The sequence below is a fragment of the Varroa destructor genome, unplaced genomic scaffold (genome assembly GCF_002443255.2).
Source record: "Varroa destructor unplaced genomic scaffold, Vdes_3.0 BEIS01000006.1, whole genome shotgun sequence".
NCBI classification, from domain to species: Eukaryota; Metazoa; Arthropoda; class Arachnida; order Mesostigmata; family Varroidae; genus Varroa; species Varroa destructor.
Genome location: NW_019211459.1, coordinates 2358407 through 2386188, shown reverse-complemented (window position 1 = coordinate 2386188; position 27782 = coordinate 2358407). Strand labels below are relative to the sequence as shown.

General features: G+C 40.1%; 3 protein-coding genes across 36 annotated transcripts in view; 1 reads left to right on the top strand and 2 right to left on the bottom strand.

The window, feature by feature from the left end:
* Positions 1 to 18968, top strand: part of LOC111253010 (uncharacterized) — a 25052-nt gene extending 6084 nt beyond the window's left edge. For 16 of the 22 annotated variants that reach the window (XR_002674448.2, XR_015316238.1, XR_015316236.1 and 13 more), the window contains one exon: positions 15836 to 16795. Coding sequence is in view for 13 of the 22 variants with exons in the window: in XM_086973825.1 (XP_086829951.1) it covers positions 15836 to 16078 (243 nt within the window). In the remaining 9 variants the exon portion in view is untranslated. Of the gene's footprint in view, positions 1 to 7508; positions 10678 to 15835; positions 16796 to 17624 lie in introns of those variants that run through there. The other 6 variants (XR_015316242.1, XR_015316241.1, XR_015316239.1 and 3 more) reach the window with 5 other exon arrangements.
* On the bottom strand, positions 1296 to 10043 carry LOC111253383 (uncharacterized). 8 transcript variants are annotated; one of them, XM_086973805.1, is made up of 13 exons: positions 9801 to 9941; positions 8805 to 9183; positions 8166 to 8318; positions 7793 to 7853; positions 7499 to 7687; positions 6360 to 6535; positions 5259 to 5630; positions 4690 to 4825; positions 4282 to 4476; positions 3754 to 4058; positions 2676 to 2917; positions 2164 to 2364; positions 1299 to 1811 (listed from the first exon to the last, which is right to left on the bottom strand). In XM_086973805.1, exons 1-13 carry the CDS (start codon positions 9902 to 9904, stop codon positions 1367 to 1369), a joined length of 2958 nt encoding a protein of 985 aa, XP_086829931.1. In that variant the 5' UTR covers positions 9905 to 9941; the 3' UTR covers positions 1299 to 1366. The 8 variants fall into 8 exon arrangements, with proteins under 8 accessions (XP_086829934.1, XP_086829931.1, XP_086829930.1 ...); XM_086973804.1 differs by lacking the exon at positions 9801 to 9941 and adding an exon at positions 10024 to 10043 and having other exon boundaries at positions 1300 to 1811; positions 4282 to 4825; XM_022812685.2 differs by having other exon boundaries at positions 1301 to 1811; positions 4282 to 4825.
* On the bottom strand, positions 12158 to 27782 carry Dd (CTD nuclear envelope phosphatase 1-like protein dullard). 6 transcript variants are annotated; one of them, XR_015316235.1, is made up of 8 exons: positions 25495 to 27750; positions 19689 to 19755; positions 19260 to 19378; positions 18795 to 18877; positions 18383 to 18553; positions 17739 to 17892; positions 13374 to 16104; positions 12158 to 12831 (listed from the first exon to the last, which is right to left on the bottom strand). XR_015316235.1 is itself a non-coding variant. In XM_022811980.2 (8 exons), exons 2-8 carry the CDS (start codon positions 25591 to 25593, stop codon positions 16066 to 16068), a joined length of 732 nt encoding a protein of 243 aa, XP_022667715.1. In that variant the 5' UTR covers positions 25594 to 26113; positions 26947 to 27750; the 3' UTR covers positions 12158 to 16065. The 6 variants fall into 6 exon arrangements, 5 of the variants coding, with proteins under 5 accessions (XP_022667715.1, XP_086829940.1, XP_022667714.1 ...); XM_022811980.2 differs by having other exon boundaries at positions 12158 to 16104; positions 25495 to 26113; positions 26947 to 27750; XM_086973814.1 differs by having other exon boundaries at positions 12158 to 16104; positions 27608 to 27782.

The following is a 27782-nucleotide window of genomic DNA, read 5'->3' as shown; positions in this document are numbered from 1 at the left end:
TTTGCGTGTATGAATGAGTGTGCGTGTTTGCGTGTATGAATGAGTGTGCGTGTTTGCGTGTATGAATGAGTGTGCGTGTTTGCGTGTATGAATGAGTGTGCGTGTTTGCGTGTATGAATGAGTGTGCGTGTTTGCGTGTATGAATGAGTGTGCGTGTTTGCGTGTATGAATGAGTGTGCGTGTTTGCGTGTATGAATGAGTGTGCGTGTTTGCGTGTATGAATGAGTGTGCGTGTTTGCGTGTATGAATGAGTGTGCGTGTTTGCGTGTATGAATGAGTGTGCGAGTGTGAATGAGTGTGCGAGTGTGAATGAGTGTGAATAAGTGCGTCTGAGTGTGCGAGTGTGAATAAGTGCGTCTGAGTGTCCGAGTGTGAATAAGTGCGTCTGAGTGTCCGAGTGTGAATAAGTGCGTCTGAGTGTCCGAGTGTGAATAAATGCGTCTGAGTGTCCGAGTGTGAATAAGTGCGTCTGAGTGTCCGAGCGGGTTGTGCGTGCGTGTGTGTGTGCGTGCATGCGTGTGTCTGCGCGCGAGCGTGTGTGTGTGTGTCTGTGCGCGAGCGTGTGTGTGTGTGTGTCTGTCGCGAGCGTGTGTGTGTGTGTCTGTGCGCGAGTGTGTGTGTGTGTCTGTGCGCGAGCTGTGTGTCTGTGCGCGAGCTGTGTGTCTGTGCGCGAGCGTGTGTGTGTGTGTCTGTGCGCGAGCGTGTGTGTGTGTGTCTGTGCGCGAGCGTGTGTGTGTGTGTGTGTGTGCGCGAGCGTGTGTGTGTGTGTGTCTGTGCGCGAGCGTGTGTGTGTGTGTGTGTGTGCGCGAGCGTGTGTGTACGTCTATGAATGTGCGAGTGAGTGTGCGTGTATGAATGTGCGAGTGTACGCGAGTGAGTGTGCGAGTGTGCGCGTGTGCGTGTGAGCGTGTGAGTATGAGTGCGTCTATGTGCGCGTGTACGTGGGTGCGTACACGCACTCACAGACGCACACGCACTGATTAAACTATGTTTCAACAGCAGTCAACCGACATTCGAATAAGCTGTCACGTCGCCACATTGAAGTACGTACGAAGGTATTAGCTAGGGTTTTATGGAGAAGAAGAACTCTACAGAAGACCCGCGTTGACTAGCGAGTTCGCAGGTTTTTTCACCTATTATCGCTTTATTAGCAATGGATACGGCCACCTTACCGATTTGTCATTTCATAAATCGAACTTCGAAAGGCGACCCATAGTACCACATACATAGACAACTATACTTTCGTCGCTGCCTAGCGGTCTGTCGGGCATCTCCTGCGACATTTCCACTAACGTTAGCACTACTGGCTTTTGATTCGCATCCAGATTAATCATCCTCCCGGCGCTTTGGTTTACGTCCACTAATTTTATTGCCGTTTGGGGTTGTTACGTGCTGGCAGCCAGTGACCTTTCGGTTCTTGTCGGGGAACATACCTGTTGGTCTGTTTCGTTGGGTACTGAGCTGATAGTGCATCGGTTCGGTTTGAACCAGCTTCACTTGCTGAGGAATCTTGCACTTCACTCCTCTCACATGCTTTGCTCCTCTCAGGTAAATTGTCATTATTATCGTCAAGAGATGGTGAATGCACAGGCTCACTTCCTTCGTGACGACTTCGTCGTTGACGCTCGACGTTCTGACGGTGCGTGCCGTAGTAAACGACAGGCCTAATGATTGGGTCTTCATGCAGTACGTCTGCGCCGCTGTCTGCGTCGTATATTCGCAGTAGCCGATCCATTATAGGTCGCTTGCGCCTCAAACAAGATATAGGGACAATGCCAAGGACTCGAGAAATGCCCCACTCGTTTAGTGAGCTTTATCAGCGTTTGATAATAACGGTAGAACACCATGACGACATATATGTTAGGATTTAAAGTACACAAACTGCAACAGAGTGTTGCCAAATCGGTTCTATAAGATTTTTTTCGTTTCTATTATTTTCTTATTTTATTTTCCTCTATTTTCATACGTGCATTTTTAGGAAGCGATGTCTCCTTTTGGCTCGTTATACAGAATTCTAGCAAGCTTTTTAATTATGTTAAGCATGGGCTGGCAAAACATCTACACCTTAAACTGATTAATTCTAGGTATTTAAACATTTTCATTATATTTTTACGTGGGTCATTGGATTCTCAAAAGAAATAACGATAAAAACATTGTACTCACTGGTGTAATGTTTCATTCGTAAAATCCTTTGTGGGAAGTCCATTAACCGTTAGTAGGATATCGCCGGAATATACTCCCGCCTTTGAAGCCCAGGGTGCACCTGTTTCCAGTAGGAGGTGCACCGGGACAAAGCATTCGTGCTTGCTGTCAAAATACGACCGCTCCAAGGTGACCAGCGGGCTACATGGCCCACCGCCAGCACTTCACCCCCCAAAAAACGTTAGTGGTTGTCGTTTTAGTTATACCAAAACGAGTGACAGGAGCCCTTTACCACAACTAAATAACGACTTGGCAAAAAGCTTTACGAGGAAATCAATTGCTCCATTGAATTGAATTGAGTAAATCCAAATAAAAATCTTAAGTAATGTTGGTATTAAGTGTTTCACGGCTATTATTATCGGTTATTTAACAACATATTCTATTTTAACCATTCAAGCTTGCAAGGAAAGCCAGGCATATCCCTAATAAGGTACGTGTGCGTTTAATCTAAAAAAAGGCCCAAAGTCACCTACAAATTTTTTCTAGACGGAATGTTAACACTGATTTTCTTGAAATAGTTGAGTATCATCCGGAAGTTAATCCAGCTCTGGAATAACCTGAAGGCACCTGAGGCAAGTACGGTAAAAATGGTTTCATCAGGTACAGGCCTTTGCTGAATATTTGCCAGCATTGTCGCTACGGCCGAAGGCGTCTGGTCGATAATGGTCATACCGTTTACAGCAAGCACGATATCGCCCTCCAATAAGCCAAATTTCTGTTAAAGGATAGTTTTGGATGCACGCGCCATGAAGCGTAGAGCAACAGATTGTTAGAGAAGTTGAGATTTCAGTAGAGAAACTTCTGCTCAAATCCTTTTATTAGGTTAACTGGAAAATGCATGTTTAACGATATTTCAGCAAAAGCTTAAGTCAATCTAAATGTTACTTTCTGGTTTTCCTTTTGAGATTTATAATTCCTAGTTAAGTAAAAAGAATTTGTGATATTAGCCCTTATTAAACCTGGCGTGGTAAAAATTAAATCTAATGTTTATATGATCCACATGTGGCATGCGATAACACTCATGCTGTATATAGCCAACTTATTTTTTCGAAATTAAACCGGACTCCTTGAATGTCAAAAGTCCCGGCTTAAATAGGACCGCCATGCAAGCGAATGAGAACGCCGTTTTTCCAAGAAATGTATTTATTTAGTGAAGATATCTATAATATTTTTTCTTTTTTTATAAAAGACTCACTGCGGTACAGTATTATGAGGGTTATATCTTTTATGGTGGTACATCAACCTTTTTTTTTACCTTCTACTACATGTAAAACAAACGTAAAAAACTTTCTACATTTGTATATACATATTATAACTACTAATTATAAATGACAAGACCACAACTGCATAACCGTATATTTAGGGAAATACAGCAACAAAAATGTTAGTTTATTTTTAGAGTTGTGCGTCAATGAAATAGAATTTGATAATAATGCGCCTGTCCTGACTTTTTTACGTTAGCCTAGATGTAACGATAAAGACCGTTGATAAGATGAAGTTCCTCATAAACTATAGGTTTTAAAATAAAATCAAAGAGTGCCTCATACGTACAGTTGCGGAATCATCAATTCGGGTGACTACGTAAAAAGCCTGGCCGGATTCACTTGCTGTAGCCTTCAGGCGGAATCCTAGAGGACCGATCTGCGTACGAAGTAGCACAATATCGAGACGTTCCGCTTCCAGCTGCTCGAGAAAGCTTGTCCTGTTGAACTCTAATACCTGGTTAGGAGCGTTGCATGTAATTTTTCGAATTAGTTTTCCATAACGTATGAGTTCGGGAGCTGCCTTCTTGCTGCAGATTTCTCGCATCCGGTTTGACATAAAAGTGTGCAGGGGTGTCGCTCGGCCCACCAAATCTATTAATAAACGCATAAGTAACGATATTTTGTACGTAATATGTAATACCGTGTACTATTCATCGGGCTGATTGCTGACTATATATACTATACGTATGTGCAAGCCTCTTTGTAACACGGTAGTATTTGTACAATTTGACTAGCGCTACTTCTCACTAGCGAATGACTATTTTTGGTTCAACCATTAACAGTATGCTTAGAAATATAGATTCGTTCACGCTACCTTTTAGTTCAGAGATTTTTATTAGATGTTTTTTTTTTGCGGGTTCGTTATTCTTGTTCTGAGGGGCAGCCTTTCCAGAATGGATTTTGTCTTTGTTTACATTAACTTTTCCTCCTCTATCCTTTTTTTTTCTTCCTTTTTGAATACATTTTGGACGCCCGCCTCTAACTATGGTCGAACGTGAACGCATGATACCTGGAACGGTAGTTTTATTTTGAACAGTCGCGTCAGTTGCCTGGACTTTTTTCGTAGCTAAAGCTTCTCGAATCTTATCTCCTTTAGGCATAGTAGCTTCTTTTTCAGAGTATACATAAGCTGTTTGCTTCTTAGGGGGTTCGCTCATTGTGTGTTTAAGATGCCTCTGAAATAACCGTTCCACGGCCTCTTCTAGAAGGTATGGACCCCCACCTCGAACGTAATCGGGCGGCTCTGTCACTGTTTCCATTACAGACAAGTCCGCAAATGTTTCTTTCAATTCTTCTTTAGGCGTGTAAAATGCTTCTTCTAGGTTTACACACGATAGGAAGGGGTGATGAAGTAATTCCTGCAAGCATATAAAGCGTTTTTGAACGTGAATGGACATACTTCCATTCAACTGAAAAATCAAACTGACACAAAATTAAGTGCAGTAGATTGCGCTAACTGCAGAGAACACCGTCATTTTCTTTAGTGAACCAGTATTATGCAATTGTCCTGTTTTCATCAGTATTGAGCAGATCAAATTAGTAGAAGGACGAGGTGATTGTAAGATATCTGGCGCTGAAGTTTAGGCTCTGTCATGGACCTACTATCTAACAAAAATTATAGGAATTGCTCTCGTTTTGCATCGGTCAGGCAAAGATTAGATGATCATTTACAGTGTTAAGCATCCAACAAGGATGCATTTATTACATGCATCTCATAACATTGTTAAAACTAGCGTTGAAAATGCAATAACAAATTATGAGCACACCGAACTATACAGCATCACATCCCACCTCGTATCCCTGTAATCCCGATCCAAGTCGTTCTGTTGGCTTCTTTTTGAGCAATTGCCGTACAATGTCAATAGCAGGACGGACGCGCCCAGCGCGTGCCGGCTTAAACTCAGGAAACACAACGTCATTGATACAAATCGCCTGTCGAAGCTTGACCGTATTGTTCGCATGGAACGGAACTCGACCGATTAATAGCTTATAAAGTGTAATCCCCATTGACCACCAATCCATAGCTCGGCCATAGGCTTTCCAACGAATGACCTCAGGGGCCATATACGGCAACGTGCCTGCTTTCTCTTTGTCATTCATCTCGGCGGCCGTTCGTTTAAAGAACAACGGTATCTTACGTGCTGGGTAATGCGCCAAACAGATCTAAATCACTCAAAGACGTATAGACAACATATATGTCAAGCACATCTTGGGCTTTTTTTTACCTTATAGATAGAAATAGAGCACCTTCTGATAACCTGCAATTCCCTTCCTCTGCTCATTACTAGACGTGACGACTACTTGCCCAGTATTTTCAATTTGTCTCGAAAACGGTGACATTCAGGACGAACTCCACATTTTTTACTGGTAGTGTTATCACTCAGCTGTTACCATTTTCAAGGGACTAGCACTGATTTCACAACTCTCCAAGGAGTAATCGCCTCCGACTCGATAGATCTCCTAAATTTGAGCCAAAAAAGCTTTCATGCATACGTTTTTCGCTGGAAAAACTTCCCGGAAATTAATCCCTTCATACTATGCTTCTAAGCCGATCGTCAATGTAATATATTAAAGGAAGTAGAGTTGGTCACTTCATATTCTGGGTCTCGCTGCTCACATCTCCTGGCGTAATTGGCACTCGTGAGCCTATTAGTAAATTATTGGTTCAATACAATACTACCTCAAGCTCAGAAGGTCAGATATAATTTGATGCAATTATATTCTAGAGTGCACTGAGCATAAGTGGCTGCACAATTTCCAGAATCTGCTTTTAGTTATTGCACGCACTAACGATATGTCCAAGCTACGCCGAGCATTTACAAATCCTGTAAAACTACACATGACTTGCTAATGCTACAACGCCATGAGCAAAATACTGAGGACAAGTGGTACCTTGTTGGTATCGAAGTCAATTAGCTTTATGCGTCCGTCCGGCGACACGAGGGTATTACTTCCCTTAATATCACGATGCATAATGCCATTGTAATGCATATGAATTAAACCGGCTACCATTTGTGCAAATACTAGACGACACTCTTCCACATGCAAGTTTCGCGTAGATTCGACCACTACCTCCATTTGAAAGACACATTAGACACACAAATAGAATAAGGGATTTTGATATACTATATATATTTATGCAGTATCATCTGCCCAGCTAACATCAACTTTAGCAGCCTAGGAAACCCTTGTGTTACGGAAGAATCATTCAGTTAAAACATAATAACCTCTTAAATGGCCAGTAAAATATACCCTGCTAAACGTGTCTCCCAAATAGCACCCACTGTTAGCGATAAGTCTGTCTTTTTTCATTGAACCATCCGTGCCCGTTCTATTAGTCGGTCGTAATGATGTACGACGGGATGTTGTGAAATAGGGATAATCGTTTATGTTATCTTCGGTCAGTGCGTAAGGTAGCCAGTGTTACTTTTTGTGCATAGCTCATTGACAACTATTAACCGTAAACAACTAATTTTTTTCCTCTGCAATTTACACACTGTCTTTCAGCTGGGTCGAACTGGGGTGGTCGTCCACAGCAAAGTTCATTCCCAGCCATTTGAGACATCTCAAACCAGCTTTTAACACTGCTAAACATTGGTGTGCAAGAGCTTCCTTTTATACAGAAGTTATCCTTGCACACCGCACAGATGTCTTTACCGTTTGAGACGGGTGCCAAAAAATGAAAGGGCGGCGTTTGAATTTCACTTGCAGCATTAAGTGCACAGGAGGGGACTGAGGAGGGAGTCAAGCATTTGAAAAATGAGCCTGCACTTTTATTGGATTAGTCTGCAATACTTCCCTAGCTCAGGAATTTTTTATGTATAACTGTTATTATTATATTATTGTTATTATAGTATTATAGAATAATTATTACTATTATTATTTAACAATATATATAATAACTACAGTTATATATTATAATATAATATTATAATCTTCCAACGCCTTAAAAAGCAGAGAATCACTGCACGCAGCTGTCACTTTGCCAAGCTGTAGTTCGAATCACGACAATAACAATAACGGATACTAACCTCTTTGCAGATCTGATCCTTTGAAGAACTCCGTGATACAAACGGACGCATTTTCCACGCTGAATATTGCGTATATCGTAATCAGACACGGATGATCGATTATTGATGCGACAAGTCGGTCTGCGATGACGTGTTCAGTGGCCTTGAAACACTCTACAGGCACAATTTTCACCGTACATTTCATATTTGCTGCAATACACAATAACAATGCTCGACTAGGAACGTTATTCCAGTAATCTTGCCGCACTTAATGCCGCAAAATTAGCTATATTGATCTCAGTTGGTACACCTTACCTGGCACATATCGAGCTCTGTATACTACGCCAAACGACCCGGCCCCGAGAAACCCCTCCGTCTGAAAATGAGATCCGGGCAAATTTTCAAAAAGCGATCCGTCGTAATCAGTATGGGAATTTCTTGCTTTGCCATGGTTTTAGCATTTTTAAAATTCACGGAGAAATTGCCGGTTTCACTAAGCCTGTGCATTTAAACGCTCGCGCATTGTTTTTCCATTGTGCCTGAGAAACTGTTGCTATCATAAGGGCCACGCCAGCTTTAAAACCCTTAGGTGATAGGTTGTTGCATTGCAACAGGTGGTTGCAAATTGCAACCTTTAATTAATTATAAGCTCTTCATAAGTATTTAGCAGCCTATTGAACTATTGTACCTCTAATTGGTCCACGGTGGGTATTGAAACTATGGGTATATTGTCCGTCTTATTGATACTTCGACCCAAGGCTTCATCTCCTATACGGATATAGTCACACGGTTCCACGCAAGCCAGCTTCGAGAGTTGAGCTCCAATTTCAGCGAAGTACAACTGTTTACGCAAATCACCGTCGAGTATGTGAAGTCAAAAACACCTTCATTGAGTCGAAAACGGGACAATCAAATACAGAAAATAAATCCTACCCGACAAAAACTGACAAAAATTACCGTATAAGTATCATGATAAAACTCATGAGACTCAACCACTAATTCGTGCAAGATGATTTAGTAGCAGTTGAAAAAGTTTCATCACCATAGCACATAGTAGTCTATCCTATTTATTCAGCTCTCTTTCAATAATCATGTTAGGTACTGAAGCGCATGACTTGTTACTTTATCGGTACTATTGTCCAGAATGGCTGTCAACGTCACGGTCGCAATAACAACTTTTCTCAGTAAATGTTTATTTATCTGAATTATTACATCCGAAAAATAATTACACTGATCAGTATTAGCATGACACATCTACCTCTTATTAATTAAGACAGTATTTTTGTCTTTTCCGTACTTTTCTGACAGATTAGAAATAGTTACTGACAGACATCCGTTGAATATGTGATCCGAAGAGTTCAGCCACTTGGTAGTTCATCTTGTCATACAAACAGATGTCCTGAAGTTCGAACATTGATATGAACATGTCCTGCAGGTCAAAATGCATTAACTGTTTTCGAGCCAATTTTTCGTGTATGTCCTGTACCCAGAAGATAAGCTGTTGTATACAGACGTGCATGAGAGGCTCTCGGTTGACATCCAGAGCCACATATTTCGCGTACCAACTTTCGATCAGAGTAGCGCACACGTTGACGATTCTTGGAAAGACGGCGGTAACGCGACCGCAGGCGCAAGCTATTCGCGAAATCGCAGCCTTTGAAATGTTAGGCGACGTTTTCCTCTGAATCAAATCGGCAATTTCTTCGCTGCAAATCTCAAATGAGACCACATACGCAGAAAAATAATTGCAAATATAAAAACGACCTGATGCTAAATAAATCGACATCCACAATGGAATTTTTTCTTGTTACTGATTTTAACCACCGTGATCGTGAAACACCGTGAAACAATAGTGGAGGTGTTTGGGGCCACAGGCAGACCCAGCTCGTTTAATAGCTAGAGTCTAGCCGCTGGGAGCTATATTTAACGGCAGTGCCGAATGCAAACTGGAAACATTTACTTAGCTACTAATATGCCTTCTGGTTCTACGTACCGTTAGCGTAGTGGTTTTTGCCAAAACGTCGATGAACCTTACGCAATATCATAGATGACCACATTCATATTATCTTAGATTAATAAAACAGAATTGTCGCTTGTACTGCAGTGCTCACAAGTTCAATCTAAATACTAAGGGCGACAGCGTGTTTTCCACTGCGCAAATCCTGCATCTTCAAAGTCACTCCTCACTATTGTCGTCACTACATTCAGTGCCACTCTAACTCACGCCTACGCTATAGTAAAATCGGCTGTTTTTTCCCCAATAGGCTACAGCGTATAAAGGCGAAGATAATTGTCTTTGGTTTTTTTGTGAAATCTAACTCACTCTATGTCGGAGTCACCATCCGGAATCCAAGAGTCTGAAGCCATACCTGAGGTTTTCACTGTCACTAGATCGAATTCATTTTTGGAATTAGGGCAATAACTCATATAGAAACAAATCCGGACGCCGAACAATGGCTACAACACGCCGCCCATCGTTGTTTCTAGCATCCAACTAATGTTTACTATTCAACAGTTAGGTGATTCAATCCTATCACGAAACTCACAGCATTGTTTTTGCCGGTCGGCGATCATAACAGCCTGTACAAAGAAAGGTCCGAACGAGACGTTGAGTACTTCAAATGATAATAAAGTCGGAAGTGGAGCAGTTAATGTCCCCAGTGAAGCAGTAGAATGCATTAACATATGTTCCCTAAGAAATCATGTTGACGTATAACAATACAATCGTATGATGAGTCGTCGCTTAGGTATACAAATGTGTAGACTTTCATGTGTAATATTACTGATGCGTATTACTGCTTCAAATAGCAACTGGCGTCCCCTTTTAATAATACGAAACGAACCGTATGCCTGGGTACGGCCGATTTCATACCTAGACAAGTTTATCTTATTCTTGCTTGGTTCGATGTTTCCCAAATTTAGATGGAAGGTTCGGGAAAATGTTCATTAGATGTGGCCAGAATCTCTATGAACAAAGCACTTCGTCAAAAAATCATTTTTTCAAATATCTGAGTGAAGGTTACTATATAGCTACATATAAATCGAATCGACACTTAAGTCTTCAATGGTAATGAGTAACTAAGCTGTCTTATAAGGATGAATATACTTCTTTAACGTGTGCTACTAAGTTTTTGTGCAGTCGCGTGCAGTCTTACGGAAAACTGTATCATCAGACAGTCGGAAATGCAAAAAACGTTTATGTGAGCCTCAAACTTAAGATATGCATTTGATAGTAAGCGAAGTTGTTTAAACGCAGCTTCATAACAAATCATAATTTAGCCGAATCAACAATAACTTCACCTTATCAAAATTATATCTGAAATGTCGGCGAGACAAGTTACTGACTGAATAATGATTCGTCAGATATTTTTTTTTAAATTATTCGTAGCATTTTTTTAATCATTTTTTTTTATCAACAAATCCTCCAGAGTTACCTCTTTTAGCATCAAGGACTTTTCCTCACTAGGAGTGTAATTGGGATGTCTTGCTAAACTTATCTAGGTTTTTTTTAACATACCTATAAAACGGCATGGCAATCATAAAAGCAGCTATTAATGTCGATAACTATATAGTGATATTTTATCTTTCTTGAAAATATTTATATTTCCTTATTATTCATTTTTGCTAAAGCCGAAATTTGAATCAGCATGATAGCATATTTCTTACATACGGTTGCCATGGCAACGCATGTATAGTCTTTCGGTTTGCGAGCTAAAACACATTTAGGCAAATTTCGCTATAAACTCGGTTAGATTAGAAATACATAGTCTTTTATCTTAAAGGGAGTCTACTACATTGGCATGGACACAGTATAATTAACATTATCTTACTGGCCATAGATTATCGAGAGAAAAAACGCAAATAGGAGAGTCCAAGGCCTACAGTATAGGTGTAACAATCATACGAGCATGTAACTGTTAGCCGTTTTTTAAACTTTTCGTGTGATTTACTCGGACAGAAAAATCACGTAATTTAAAACTTTACAATTGACGTAATTGTAGCTAGTTGTATCTGAGTAAGGGTATAGAGCCTATACTACCATATTCGAAAACGCGTTAAGAGAGGGTTACATTTTAAAGAATACTAGCTGCCTCCGTGGATATTGTTCTCATACACTTTAAATTGAATAAATAAGCAAAAGCCTTGTACATTAACGAACTCATAATAACAAATTAATTTAATACTTACTTGCCCACGTTCGTTAAACCTTTGTTTCATCTCTCATCCCGTCCAGCCTAAATTTTCCACGTCTAATGTCAAAGCAGTCAAAACATCCTACTTTTTCCGGCTTATGTTGATCTAGAAAATATCTTCAAGTTATTGGTACTTCAATCAAATCCAATGAGGCCCATCTATCCCGGCCGCTTCTGTAGCTTTTGACCTTGACAAAGATAAAAAATGTGTAGCAACTTCACTTTTCTTTTTGGCATATTCCTTCAGTCTTCACTGAAGCCGAAATTCTGTTCGTTGCATGCCAAAATTACAATAGACTTACAGAGCAGAGCCCTATTAAGTAGTTATAGAAGCATGAAATGGAAAGAAAAAACGCGCTATGACATTAAGCATCATAAGACACCTGCGGGACAACTCAGAACATTGTTGTCAGTTTTTTTATTTACCTAGAAAATAAAATTGTCTGACTTATATTACTTAAACAGGAAACAAAAACATTTGTTCCAGTTCTTTACTTGATTTTTTTCTTATACAATTTACGCTCGCTTTATTTACACAAGGGATGGGTCAATCATGATACATCAAAACATACATGTTCCATACCTGTTTCAAAACCTCTTCATACATAATTGTTATTATCATAATGTACGCTTCGGCCCCTTACGTTCCGCCCTCCAGAATGTGCCCTAGCGACGTTAGCATCCTAACCCCCTAGTGAAGTTATCCTGCATCACCGTTGTGGTAGCAGCACTGCATCTCGCAATCATCGACATTTTTTCTATTTGCCCTTTGTTTCTGTAATAATTACTACATACCGTAGGTGATGATTATTATTATTGTCGGTATGAATATAGGTTTATCTGATCATTGCCGGTATGGTCGTTTAGTTAGTTTTTCCATCGTCGCGTCGTGTCGCACGCAGTTTGTGACAAGCGGCACCGATGATTGCCCCCTGCGTAGTAAAATAAGGCGGGACGGCAAGGGAGAAATTAACATACACAAAGATACAGAGCACAAGTGTTTTTTCGTGCAACTATTAATTTTTGTCCTTTTTTAGTCATTAAAAACGCCCGTCCGTACAATATTGACATATGCCTCTTTCTTGCACCCGCATGTACGCGCATTATCATCATCAACGTCGCATCTGGCAATAGAGAACATCATCAACAAGCGTGTGTATTCTTTCCACAGACACGCATCCACGCACACCACAAATAACGAGCACATAAAACGAGTAAGCAAAAATAATATTAATAGTAGCTACGAAAAGCATATATTTATTTTTATAATATATTTAGAAGTTCTATTTATGCAGCGTCAAGTCCCGTCAGTCATCCGTTAATTTGTATTGACTTACATTACATTTTGTTTACTTATCTGATGACTGACATTATCTTATTATCATTACTATGATGATAATGTGGTAGCCGATTTTTAGAAAGCGCCTTAATGAACAGTTCAATATATCGTTGGTATATTCCGTGCTGGTTACAAATTTTTACTTCTGCCATATATCGCAGTTTTAGGTGTTATTTATTGTGTCATTTGTCTATGATAATTACTGGAAGCTACTATATAACGACGAATTAAAACAAAATATTTTCTTCTACTCAAACTACCCATCGAGTTATTTTCCATATTTTTTTCGTTTGCACACTAAGGTACTTTATAACTCATCGGGTCATATATTTTCTGCGATTATTAAAAAACTTAGAACACTCACTCAATGCCGTGGGTTGATCCTTTACTTGAGTACAACTTCTCCGACGCAGTTCGCCATGTTTGCCAAAAATTCCCCTACAGTCTCACATCTTATGCCCTAGTGTACGCACTGATTTTTGGCTTTTGAGTTATCTTAGACTGTTTTTCACTCTCAATACGTATGTAATGATTGACTATGAACGTGTGACCCATTTTGTCGGCTCATTAGGCTGAACATCCGTTATCTTTGCCGACTCTCACAGAGTAAGTTGCACATAACACCGTTCTACAGATGTAAATGATGCCTATAATTAATCAGATGCCTTGTTCAAGTTATAACGAACACATTCGTCATACTAGCGTATATATAAATATATATGAATTGATGCTAGTAAAAAGTATGTGAAATGCCCAATTGCTCGAGCATGTGTAATGTATGTTGTCGCTATCACTATTGCGTGTGTATGCCACCAGTGCTATTTTTTTTGACAAACAAAACGGCATTTCGTTGAGCTTCATTAGCAAGTAAATAATTTCGAGAAACACTACGGTGACTAGTTGACTCTATTTAAAAACTAAATTGTCGGAGTATTCAGCGCCCTACACTCCTGAAGTAAATCATATTACTTTGCGTATTGTCAATCCTGTGTCTGTGCTGGTCAGCACACATCACGTAAACGCTTGGCAAAAAATGACTTCAAACTCAAACATTACTTCGGCTTTTTCGGAAGTTTAGTGGCGGTTACATACTGGCTGTAATAAGTAACAATCTCGATACTGTCTTCTATTCTAGGCCTACGCTTCAATTGACTGTGTTCTTCGGTGACACCGCTGTGAACAAATTGGTGACTTCGCGCCATGCTTCACGCTTATGTGAGTGTGTGCGTTGTCGTGGCGTTGAGCTCTCTTAACTTAAACACACGCCGATGTGTTGGGTTTAATGATTGATTCTAGTATAAATTAATAGCTAGTCTTACTTTCACAATCGCACTGCTTTCATTTTTTGGTGTCGCCTGCTTCAGGCCATACAGAGTTATTGCTAATCCATGTCGCCTTCCGCATAAACTACCTCTCATTATACAGACTTAGTTATTGAATTGAACAGATAACTCAACTGCCAGTTGCTGTCTCTGCTTTGGCTAAAATCTGCAGAACATCGTCGTCGTAGTTCTCGAAATTTGCCATTATTTCACACACAAACAATTTCACACACAAGCAGATGTTCATACAGACTTATGCAAACCTATATAAGCAGGCAAAATTCAAAGAACTCACTAAAGAATCTCAATACTAGTAAAAATAATCAACTAAAACAAGGTACATTGTATACTCGAGCCAGCCAAAACCTCTGCATAGCTAATCCACAAAACTACGACAAAATTGCTTTTCCTTCTAGGCCAAAATTGCCCTCCCGCCTGTCACAGCTTCAGAATTTCGTTTGCACCCTCCACTCCTTCCCCCTACTTAACTATCTCGTAGTTATCCATTGCTTCCCTTAAAACGGCTGTCTTTCCGACGTTACTATTAGTGTTCCATCCACGACTACTACCACTACTAATGCTTTTGTTGTCTTCCTATACATATTGTTTTACTGTCTAGGGCAGCGGATCTTCCGATCTAGCCGCCCAGACTTCTCACATACAGATAGATATACCGATTTGCATCTGGTATACGGCTTTTACAATGTATTGTTACCACGAGCCTCTATTCAATGAGCTTCAAGAGGTCATCATCAAGACGTTTAGATCTTATCTTCTGACTCGAATGGTTTATTTTCGTTTATCGGCAGGCATAATCGCTAAGGTATAATAAATTGGGTACTTGTTCGTCATCTTTCTTACATTTGGGTAGAGGCATTAAAAGTAATTTGGCTAAGAATGCATCGCCTCTTCTATTTAGATGCGCGGCAGCCTTGTAAAAAACAATCGTGTCTTCTCTCACTCGTTCACTCTTTCGCACCCATTCATTCTATTCACTTTTAATAACCTACAAAATTCTAAGAGCTTCTAACTGATGAATCTTTTTTCCCTCAGCTTTTACTCTTCTTAGTTTTTCCCATTCATTATGGGAAACATAGACATATTCAACAGGTGTTCTCAATCCAACTCGCATAAGCCATTAATTCACATATATATATATATATATATATATATAGCTCTTGCCTGTATCATCTGCATATTTCACGTAAGTACAACTGGCGCCTCATTGGCCTATCCTCATCATTCCTCCATCATCCTTATTCCTACATTATCACCGTTTCTTAACACTTTCAGTTTCTTCACGGGCTTGCCATCAGAGTAAAGCCAATTCAAGAAGCGAGTTTCCTTGAACTCCTATTAAGGCTAACAGCGCGCAATCCGTCTAAGAAAAAAAGCTAGATGTGTCTTTTCAATCTAGCGTTTGTATAACGTCTTTTCTTCTTTAGCAGCGAGAGCTGATCACGATGTGTGGTAGAAAGCGCTGATTGGCCATTTTATCTTCCAGTTGTTGCAGATCGCGTGGCCCCGCAGAGCTACTTTTATCGTCATCACCAATCATTTTAGTGGTTACAAGTGTATCACAGTGTACGCACAAAGTGGGCTAAATGAAGCAGCACGAGAAGAGGTCGAGATAGCTCATTGCTGGCTCCGTTTTTTACATTCATTACTGAAGCTTTATGAATGCAGAGTTACGGAATCTTGCATGCATATGTTTTACATGCCGCCACACGCTGCTCACCACATATGATGCCGGTGAAGATTGCGACTTAATATCTGCAAAGATTATAGAGAAAAAGAGAAAGAACTGAGAAGATGCTATTCATACAATTAACGGAATAATACAATTCAGATTCCCAATTCCGAATCCGGCTATAAAAGAAGACCGATATGCTTACGTCTTAAGAGCAAGAAAAATCATATAAAGTAGTAAAGGAGGATAAGTATGAATATTAGGCAGAGCGCGTATGTTATACTGATTTATACTTCTTTTCAAATTAAATGGTTCTCTTTGATATATAAAGAATATTTGAATATAAAGGGTGGACCATTTAAATTTGAACAAATTTTGGAGGCTTGTGTGTTACAGCAGGCATGCGGCTATCCGCTACACTTAAAACAAAAAGAAAACCAGCTCTTATTAGAACTCGCTTAACTAAAAAAGCTTGTCTTCTCAGAAGTAGTTGTACTCTTAACTAAAGGAGACGATTCTGCATAATGATTTAATCCCATAGTAGCAAGACCAATGATCAAGAAGTGAAAAGGGTCTGTAACGCACACACCGCTTGTTAAAGCCAATGCTACTACTCTGAAATCTTTATATCCGGGTTATCCATGATTCCGGTGCAAAACTACGATTGTAACTATATATATATATATATATATACATGGCAATGCAATGTGATATACATATATAGGCTATTCTGTGTGGCTAAAATATTAAAACTTGTCCAGCTGTTTGTTATTACGGGCATGTGTTCATTTGCTATTCTTGGTACCAGAAGAAAATAAACAACACAGCAAAACGACTCACATATCAGAGCCGGACAAAGTGCGTCGCCTTCGCAATGCAAACATCAGCCAAAAATAAATATAAACATTATTTAATCTTTTCGCACCAAACAAACCCCCACCAATCTTAGGGACTTTTTTTTTTGCTTGAAAGCGATGGTCTAGGTTATTCCTACTTTGATGTGGTACCTGAAGAGCATGAAAAACATTTTCACAGGCCAAGTGCTTTTTCAGCTTATTTTTGATACCTATATTTTTGTAACGGCCGTTTTGGATATCATTTGCTAACTAAGTCGTCCAGCTAAGCTCCAACATAGTTTTTTTAAACTTTTTGCAGCTTTTTCCACCCCTTAAACCTTTTGACTGTTTTAAATCCTTGCATTTTGGGGATTTTCAGCCTGGTATCAACCCATGAATTAATTCTACTCGAATTTTTCGTATAAAATATAATTGTCACTTCAAAAAGTTCACACCGTTTAACGCGCAATTATTATCAAAAGTTATTGGCGTATTAACAAAGAAATGTTTTAAAATAATTAGGAAGTGGTTTAGATACCAAATTGAAGCTGTAGTCGCGGTGAGTGTTAGTTGCATTGAATAAACATGACCGCCAGCGATAACACTTCTAATACATGCAGAATACTTTTAAATCACATATTTTAATCTGATTTAGTTTATTGACAGCCTCGGAAAAAACTGAAGTCCGAATTTAGATGCCTTACCCTATATATATATATATATATATATATATATATATATATATATATATTATCCTAACTTCGCAGATACATTTTATTTCGTGCTATAAGGAACCAGCCGCCTGAAGCAGCAAAACTACGGCAGTACCGGAAGTAAACACGCGTTCCTACATGTATATATATATATATATATTTACATACCGTTCGAACGTCTGCACAAAAACGAAGTGCGTCAAGCACTGGCAGGAGCTCCAATAGCTCAGTATCTCGTGGATCGTTGAACCAGCTCTTTATCGGCATCGCGTTGTCAGGGAAGAGTTTGTACGCGGATGGACTATTGTCCACAATCAGGATACTGCTTGTAGAATACACAATCGATACAAGATGATATACATAGATAAACACATAGTGGATGAGAGCCTAAGATTATCACTGTAATCAGATTCTCCACAACTACAATATTAGAGTAAATACTATGATTAAAAACAATGGCGTATATTTTCAAAGAACATTATATGGGATCATAAAAGCATTGCTAGAAGGACTGTCGTTTCTAGGTAAATCTCTTGCCACTGCAGTACATAATACGATATATATGTATATGTAAAGGCTATCAGACGTTTATGATGCTGCGATATGACAATGGAAGCCATTCAATAGGTTTACTGATAAACATCGTTTCCAAAAAAGCATCATACCAAACAATTGGTGATGTCCCATTTGAGGAACCTACTTAAAACGCTCTCAAAACAGTTTGTCGTATATATATATATATATATATATATATATATATATATACAAAACATAGAAGTGATCGTTCATACATCCATAATCTATACTTATACCTGCTAAGATCCTGACTGACAGCACAGAGGTCCTTGGTGTAGCTGCCGTATTCTAAAGTACAGTGTTGACGATAGAAACGCCTCCGAAGTATATCTTTCCCGCTATCTAAGCGGTCTGCTACAGCGGTTCCATAAATTTCCATTGATGCTGTAAATACTACTAAGTCGTACCTGGAGAAAGGAGAATGGAAAAAATAACTTAATAGTTGTATATCTTGTAGTACAGATGTCGTACATCTAGTCTAGTAGCTATCCACGTTTTTAAGGTATCTAGATGACGAGTTTTGAATGGTGTAAGGAAAAAGGAAAGACAATGATAGGAGAGATGGTGAAAACGTGAAAAATAACTGCGCATGTGTGATTGCATATCTCAGCAAAGCTGCATATTTAATAAAATAATATATTAACAAACCATTTGGAAACGACTTCCAGGAAGTAGTCAACGTGAGGTCGTTTGTGAACGAAAAATCGCACCGGATGACGGTCTATCGTCACCTGTAATGTTTTGAAGGCGAGATGACAAAAGCGTTAGTCATGTATACAATAAAAAAGAAATGCAATGCAATTTTCGAAATATTAATCAATAGTAGGACGTATTTATTGCTTATTTGAATGATTCGCGTAACGAGACCGACTTTTAAATAGATTTACATTTCACATCGGGTCAGGATCTGTCTAACTTAAAATTTGTGTATCGCGTTTATGAACTCCAAAGCAATTTTGCAAATTATACAAACCAAGGAGCAGGCTCATATATATAAGGCAGAGGTATATAGTAATCGCTAGTAGAACTGAGTGATTCTTCATTTTGTTATTATCTCACTCGTTTTGTTAGTTTAATGTTTGTTTTATCAGTGAATCCGAACGACTGACTGACCTTGAGTACAAAATTTGGCGGGGTGCCCGTTGGTACTGTCTGGCGCACCATTCCATCGTGGTATGAATGAATCAAAGTTTCATCTAAATCTAGGACAAGAATTTTACGTTTCACTAAACCTGTAAGAGGCCATAGTAAATCATGTTAGAGTTAAAAAAAAGACCAGATTACTTACCTACTCGGAAGAAACATAAAAAACATGAACTGATAAGGTTCTTCACCTACAGCCAAAAAACTTGGATGGTCGTTCGTTCTTGTCTTAATTATTGTTTCGAAGACCTCAGTAAATACACATTTAATAAAGTATAGGTGAGCACATTCCTAAACCCCTGAATCGCGATTTTCAACATGTGTTAAATAATTGTGCTGTAGTTTCTATGACTAAAATAAAAAGGGCATATATATATGTCTAAATAGATCAACACTTACTTAGTCGGTGTTTGGATAACGGCGATAATGGTAGATCTCTGTACTTCACTGTTTGATGCTGTCTCATCTAAAGAAATAGAAAAATACAGTCACCAGTTAATTAGCAATCTAACTACGCACTCTTATTACGTTGAAACTTGCGTTATAGTAGTAGATATTAGTTATTACCATATTAACGGAGCAAGTGTAGGGCATAAAATTCGTCGTTAAAAGCTGACCAGTCAGTTTAACCTGTAGCCATTACTACAGAGTATAAGCATCAATTTGGGCGAAGCTTCAATGAACTCAACACAACTCGTACCATTTATGTATAATCCTGTTAGATACTAAATTTAACATTCGTTGTTGAAACAAAGAATGCAAGCTAAGGATGACTATTTTTGGTCATATATGGGTCTAGGTTTGAATCGAGCGTAAACACTCAGTTCATTTCTGGAAGGTAACCGCCTAAAGCGATGCTTTACGGCAATATCAGACATACACTCCAATCATATTTCTTAAAACGATCCAGGTTTTATATCTATATTGCCCATACAGGATGGTTCGCCTTGTAATTTGAATGTGAGCTATACCGAGGATAACGCTTTCAGTAGCCGTAAAAACCTATCGGTCGTCCATAGCGTTGTGGACCGTAGCTAGTCATTAAATGCTGATGACAACATTATTTAGTTGACAAGTGTGCCTTGACTTGAATTAAATTAAGCAGATTAATAAAATTATTGGTTGAGAAGTGATGAAGAGCTAAATTATACCCTAAAATTCTCAGTGTATATGGAGCTTTATAAATGTCACTTAGCCTACGTGTCGTAGATGTCACTATTAAGATGCTGTGAATACCACTTATAATTGAGCACCCCTACATTGATGACAATTACTTTGATGTTTGCCCATTACATACCACAGACGAGAAAACACCTGAGTGAGCGTCACCAAAACGAGCAGCTGTTAAAGAAGTGTTGCAAGCATTTTTAAGTAGGCTTAGATGTTTTTTTACATAATAGCAAACCAGCAAACCATGTGTTCGACCACGGAAACAAACTGTCTTCTGTTCAACCATGAAGCGAAGAACAGCAAAAGTAACGAGAAGCTAAGGACATTTCTAAAATACCCTATATTGGCTTTCAGCGCACTCTTATAAATAGTGAGATTATCACAGCTAACGGCAAACCAATATTTGTAATAACCGAACACTCGTAAACACATTATGCAAGGTTCACTTCGGTGGGATAAGTGTGACAGAGTTTTTATAGCAACATGTTTTTGTCCTCTGTGTTCGTTTAATACCAAAGTTACACAGCTCCTTATCTCCTAAAAACAATAATAATAATAAAGGAGTAGAAGAGTATACATGATATTAACTCTTTAACGATATTCCCTAATGTGTAGCAAATTTATATTGAACAAATTTCTAAGACACCGTCTATCAGTTTATTTTCTGCAGCATTTTTTACTATTGCCGCTTTCGCACTGTTATATATGCAATGAAACTAAAAGCAAATGTAGCGCTTTGAGATAAAGAACAACCTTATCAATGGAGCAATTTTGTGCAAAATAACAGTGCAAGAGTGTAAAACAAAATAAATGTCTTGTGTGGGACATGTTTTTTTATGAGAGTTCTCTTATCTGCCCTATTGAGTCAAAAGTTAGTCGTCATATTTTACAAGATGTTCCGTCAGGTAGCATAACGTTTCATTGAGCACACAAAGCTTGCTGGATAAAAATATGCTTAGACTGTCTGTGCAAAGACTACATCTACAGGCGTAATTAGAGCCAGATGAATGGTCTGTACTCATATAGGACACTATATCCTATCATGATGTTAGTGTTTTGCGATCACTCTTAAAATATGATCTTTACAGTGTTATTGATGTCAAACTCTTAGTTAAAATCTCAGTTAGTTACCTGGGAAAGAATTAACTTATCGCACAAAACTTGAATCGCCTTTTTTACATTTTAGTGAAACGTTCAAGCTGGCTTAGTTTTTACAGTTAGGTAACTGAATGCCACTGCGAAAGATGGTCTCACGATGCCTATAACAAAACAGATCCCGAAAAGGCAGAATAACAATGTAACCTAATGTAAATATGAAGAGCTTTTGTTTGTCAAATGATACTTCCTTGTCGCAATTATCTCTATGTGAGCCTCTATCGATGAAGCAATAACATGAATGAGATAGAGTGACCACATCGATCACACGTTTATGGCAAGAAAAAAACCTTCAATAAACTAGTCTCCGCTGAATCTTACGTCCAGTTCTAGACTGACTTTACTAAAATAATATTATTAATGAATAATATTCCGTTTATAAAATATTGTGTACATTGTATAAATATGAAACTTCAACTCTGTACGGCAAGACTCACTACAGGTAGTACTAGAACCACAGCTTCATCTGAAAGCACATAATGTACAATATTATAACACTGTATGCTCAGAAGATGGTCGAACGAGACTATTACAGAATGCAGCCAGCAAATCAATCAAAGTATCTTCAACGAAGTTGACCACTATTCAAGCCAGTGTTCTTTATCAGTCTTTTCGGGTAAGGTGTTTGTTATATTACATTATTAAGTCTTCACCCGCACGTTTGGCGCAGCATAAAACGGGAAACTTTCGGATGAAATGCCCACTTCAGATGAATCTCGGAAGATCGGATGAAATGTGAGTTAAAATGATAAAAATGAGCTAACACTATAAACACTAATAAAGAGCATCGACAGTTTTAGCATCACTGTCACTGGCTGACCCACTGGCTAGAAATGAGCCCTTGACATGAACACCTAGACACAAGACTCTTTTGATTTGTTTTGTTTCCATTATAAAGGTAAAAAAAATTTCAGTGCTCAGCTACACCTGTGATATACTACTTGTCAGTATACATCATGAATTGGTATTCACACCGCGGTAGTTTTCCTGTGTTCTCGCCCCCTTTTGTTGTTACTGCTATTGTATACATGTGTGTCTACTAAGGTCCTCAGCTTGTTGATTTCTTTGCATTAGCAGTGTCTGTCTCTGGGTAATGACAAAAATACTGCCATAATCGTACCAGTTAACCTTTATTCTTTATCTAATTCCTTGTCTCAGTTGGTCATCCTTCTTCAAAATAATTATTAATGGATAACGCCAACGGACCAGAATAGACCAAATCAGCAAGCGGTGCTGAATGAACGAAAGGCAATTGTCACAAAACTACGGGGATACCTAAATAATATCGCCGTTGATAGTTGTCACCGATAATGATATAACGAGAAACATGCAGGTGAATGAGAGAAAGAGGAATCCCAATATGAAGCCCAAAACATCAATAGGTACTACACGAAAGACGTAATAAGAGCAGCTGTCTTAGTCTTATTTCTAGGAGTACTAGTTGCAGTTCATTGCTGAATCGTTCTTGTCGTCGACGTCGTCGTTGTTTAACCCCGCCATAGGCGGCACCATCACTGCCGCCAACGTCATGATGACTACTATCTACAATAACATCGTCATCTCAAAAGTAGCGCTGGTAACCAACAGCGGCAAGCGCGACCTTCGAAACAGAACGCAGCACATCGCATCGCATCGCGTAGACTCCCGCGCTGCGGTCACAGACGGTCGAACGAAATGGGGCGAGATAGGCAAACACACAAGGTGTCGGATGAACATTGAAACAGACCACTCTGAAGAGGGCTTCCAAAGCTACTCTACACAAAGGGCCACTGGAGGGAAAGAAACTCAGGGGGATGGCATGTTGCTGTCGCTGCTGCTGTAGACAATTCTGGAAAGAAGAGCGCGAAAAGGTTACAGCGGCGGCAATCACAAAGATTTAGTTCTGGCTCACTCGCGACCGAGCAAGCAAACGCCGATAGTTGACGACAGACACTTCAGTCAGCCAGTGAGCGGAGACTCAGACAAAGCATCAGACATTAGACACAGGAAAGAACCAAAGTCTTGCAGCTATGAGAGCTATAGGACATCGAAAGATTCATGCTGGAAGCTGTTGTCGCTACCGGTTTGCTGCCGTTGTCTGCCTGGTGTGACCTTGCATTTTCACCTGCTGACTTACTAGCCCAACAGCAGCAGCGGGAGCAGCAGTAGTCACTAATGTAATTCATCAGGAGTTAGCTACTCGTCTTTTGACTGCGCTCCGCCACTCTCCCTGTATGTTTGTTTGTATCTTGCCAACAACATTCTCCTGCTAGTAGCGATGGCCAGGCAACGAAGCCTAGTAGACAGTCTGATAATTTTCTATCAAGACCTGAATGACAGATCGTAAAACAGCACGACCATGCCCAGAGCAATTCTAAAACCAACAGAACGCAGTGGCATCAAAAAGCGAAATGTGGGGGCAATTCGCTTTTCGCTTTACAAATGATGATGACAGTTACGACTCCGAAAGACTGGCACTGTGTTGCCGGTTTAAATGAAATCGATTTCACTCCAATTATTGTCATTATTGCCCGTTATTACCTCCGTTATTAGAAAACGAGTGCGCGCGAGAGAGGAACGGATGAAGATAGTAAATAGCGGCGTCATTTCACTCTATCGCCGAGCAGAAGAACGAACTGCTAACCCCGCTTTACTCCCATCGCAACTTGTCCTGTGGCACGTTTACTGTAATTGTACCTCAGTGACAGCAGCAGCAGAAATAGTAGTTTTAGCAGTAGCTACGGATGTATGTGCGTGTAGCACAGATAACATGTTTGATTACTAAACTTAGAAACACGTAACAAGGGTTGGCTTTGAAACGAAGCGTAGACCCACGGTTCATTTGGTGCTGAAGAACCAACTGTATAAGGCAGTAAGGTTTAATGGCTCAAAGTGCCGGATGTTAAACTCGAAACATTCATTTATTTGACAATAATGATTTCGATGAAAATAAAGAAGGACATCAGGGGATGTCCCAAGCTTCTAAGTAAATACCTATGCATAAGAACTATAGTTGGTGCATGGGGCGTTTTACAGTTAGCCTTTATATGAAAAAAAAAATAAAGACAGAAGTAGTGATTATATAGGACTGATAACACTAAAATGGTTGTGATAGAAATCACTGTTATAATAATCATAAAAGTCGAAGAAGCAGCCTCAAGTTCGGCTGTACCAGGAACCGTGTCTAGTCAGTAAGGAAGAGCACTGCTGCACAGGTAGGGACTCAGCTATCAACTAGGAGCCTTTCCTTTTTTTGAGCGAACTAACGTCACCGTCAAATGACGTCAATGACAACGACCGCGGTTTTCAGCCTTAGCTATTAGGGCGGCATTGTCGGTGTCGGTGAGATAAACTGATCACTTATGCCACTATCAATCTAAATGTCGTGCGTGTCGGCTATTGACATTGCTCTTGCCGTTGAATATCTGTGTTGTTGTTTCTTCTTTTTCCAGACAAACCACCACTTTCCTCCTATTGTGTATATAGATCTAGATTCGATGCACCGATTGCGTGTATAATCCTTATTCGGCCATTGTCAACTAAGTTTTGCACCGCTTCTCCAACTCACTGGGAACCAAATCAATAGTTCGGAGAGAGCCACAGATTGTACGAACAAAGAAATTGCTAATGAAATGATACCATTTTAATGGCAATGAAAAAATAAACCACGAACTGTTCAAGATGCACCCAAAGCGGCTGAACCGTACATATTTCTGAAAAAAGAATCTGCTCTTTTAAAGGTTATTACCGCCAGGAAGCTGCCGGTAGAATACACATATATAGTAGTGTTTCTTAGTATATCTCAAAACCGGTGCATAAATTCCTGCCCATATGTTCGAACACATATATATATATACTCATCCACATTTTGTACTATTTAATTTGCTAGTCTATTACTCACAGCCCGGCACTGTTTTCGTACGAGAAAGCAAAGAAAGCTCCATATCTTTGCCGTGATGAGCAGGAAACCTCGAAGGGCGATTTTAAGTCGTTTTAACATGACTGCCTAGGACCTCTAGTCAGAATTCCCGTGCTGCTGTTGAAGGTGTCGTTGAGTAAGTGATAGAATTTTTGTTGCTGGCGGTGGGTACTGACGATAGACAGCTAGGGCTCGGAGACTCAGTGACCGGCAGAACGGAGCGCCAAGAGTAATGAAAGCGCTCAAGCTCACTGTTTGCACTACTGCTATCGCTGCCGGAATGCACGTAGTTATTATTATTATTATAGGAGACAGCACTAGCGGTAGTTACAGTTGGTTTGAGCAGGACCGCCCGTAATCGATTGCTGATTGAAACAGCACCGCTTTTTGATGCTCTTTTTAGCTTCGTATAAGATACTAACAACAACCGCAATAAAAACAACAATAATAACAATAATAATATAGTACTGCTTCTACTAGTGCTATTCGACAGCATTCAGCGTTGCCGCGTTGTGTAACTATCGCACTTGCGCAGTTGCGATATCTGTACGTAATGTAGTTCGACTTTTATAGGTGTGGAGGGCAATCGCGGCGATATCACCTATGATGACAACAACGACAGGAACTCGAATCGATTAGTACTCCTGCTTCTGCTAATACTGCCGGTCTGCTTCTCGTTGTAGTAGTAATATCAATGTAGTTGCACGGACTGAAGCCCCCTGATTTCACTTAACCACTCCTGCCGGCTGAGCACTCCACAGAAACGAGTACAACAATAACAATAGCAGCAGCAGCAGCAGCAATATGACAGCGGGAGCGAGGACACTGAACAACACAGTTTGGCCACTATGCCCTCTGTTGTAGTTTCAGTTGGCTGCGACTGGCGGCGACATTCCCCGCGATGACAACAACGACGACGACGACGGCGGCGGCGGCGGCGGCAGCAGCGGCGACGACGACGACAACACCAATTCGTCAGCGGAGGTCAACACTAGCACAGATGGTCACCGGTCAGAGCGAGTCGACACCAACACTGGCAGCGTACACTCGTTCCTCAAGTAAATGAAAAAATTGACACCATCAGCGATACGCAAGGGCTGCTGGTACTACCGTCGTCTATTGTTGCTGCTGCTGCTGCTGCTGCTGCTACAGCGGGTCCCGTACACCTTACAATATTAACCGCCAATCGAATTTCACAAACAGAGCGGAGCAGCCGCTGCGTTTGGGTCAGTCGATGGTAATAATAATAAAAATAATAACAGTAATAATGACGGTTGATGGAAGATTACAACGAACAGGGACAAACTAAGGGGTATAACACATAACACGGAACAGAAGAAACTGCGGTCGTTGTCGCTAGTCGTACTGCTGCTGCTGCTGCTATTGCAGGGGTCCAGAACTCCGCACACAAAAATCGTTCGATAGAAAGCTCACGCAGTGAGTTCACACACGAATCCATCTGCCATTGACCGGAACTGCGTTACACTCTGCCTTATCACGAACAAAAACGCTAGAACGGTTCGAGTAATCTTATTATGAATCTGTTCTAACGACGATAATACTGCGATTCTGCTTCCCGCTATTTACTTAGCGAGTTTCGACTAACTCGGTCTAGCCTCTCTATAGGTGATAACTGTCCCTGTCGCTTGTACAACTGGGATTTCGCCTATAACCGAATGTTGTTGTTGTTGTTGTTGTCATAGTCCCTGTCGCTGTTGCAGTCGTCTCACTCTGCTGTTATGATCGCTGCTGCTGCTGACGACGACGACGACGATCGCAGTTGTAGTGATAATCGTCTTGTTTGTTCGCTCGTCGTGTGAGATGATAACTCGAACGATTTGTTTCTGCCAACAGCAGCAGGTGGCTGTACAGCCACCACCAGCAACAGTCCTCGCTGTCTTTCAATGTCTCAGTGAATTTGACTAAGTCTTTTTACTCATGCTGCGCTTGATGGTGCCATAGCAGTGTTTTTTTCTCTCTCTCTCTCTCTTTCTCTGGTATTATGCTGATCAACGACGACGACGATGATGAACACAGAACGAAGATGAACGAAGGCCGCAGGAGAGACTTCGCTCGGTATGTCGCATTCGCTCACCATCGATCCAAGCGGTTGCCGATGACGGCCGGAATCATCAACAGCATCAACAATCGGAATCAGTATTTCATCCAACGAATGTAGGGAACAGCGAGAGAATGTCGATACGATGCAAATAGGAAGCCCAACAGTATCAAAAGCAAGTTAAGCCAAACAACAAAGTAGCAGATTGGAA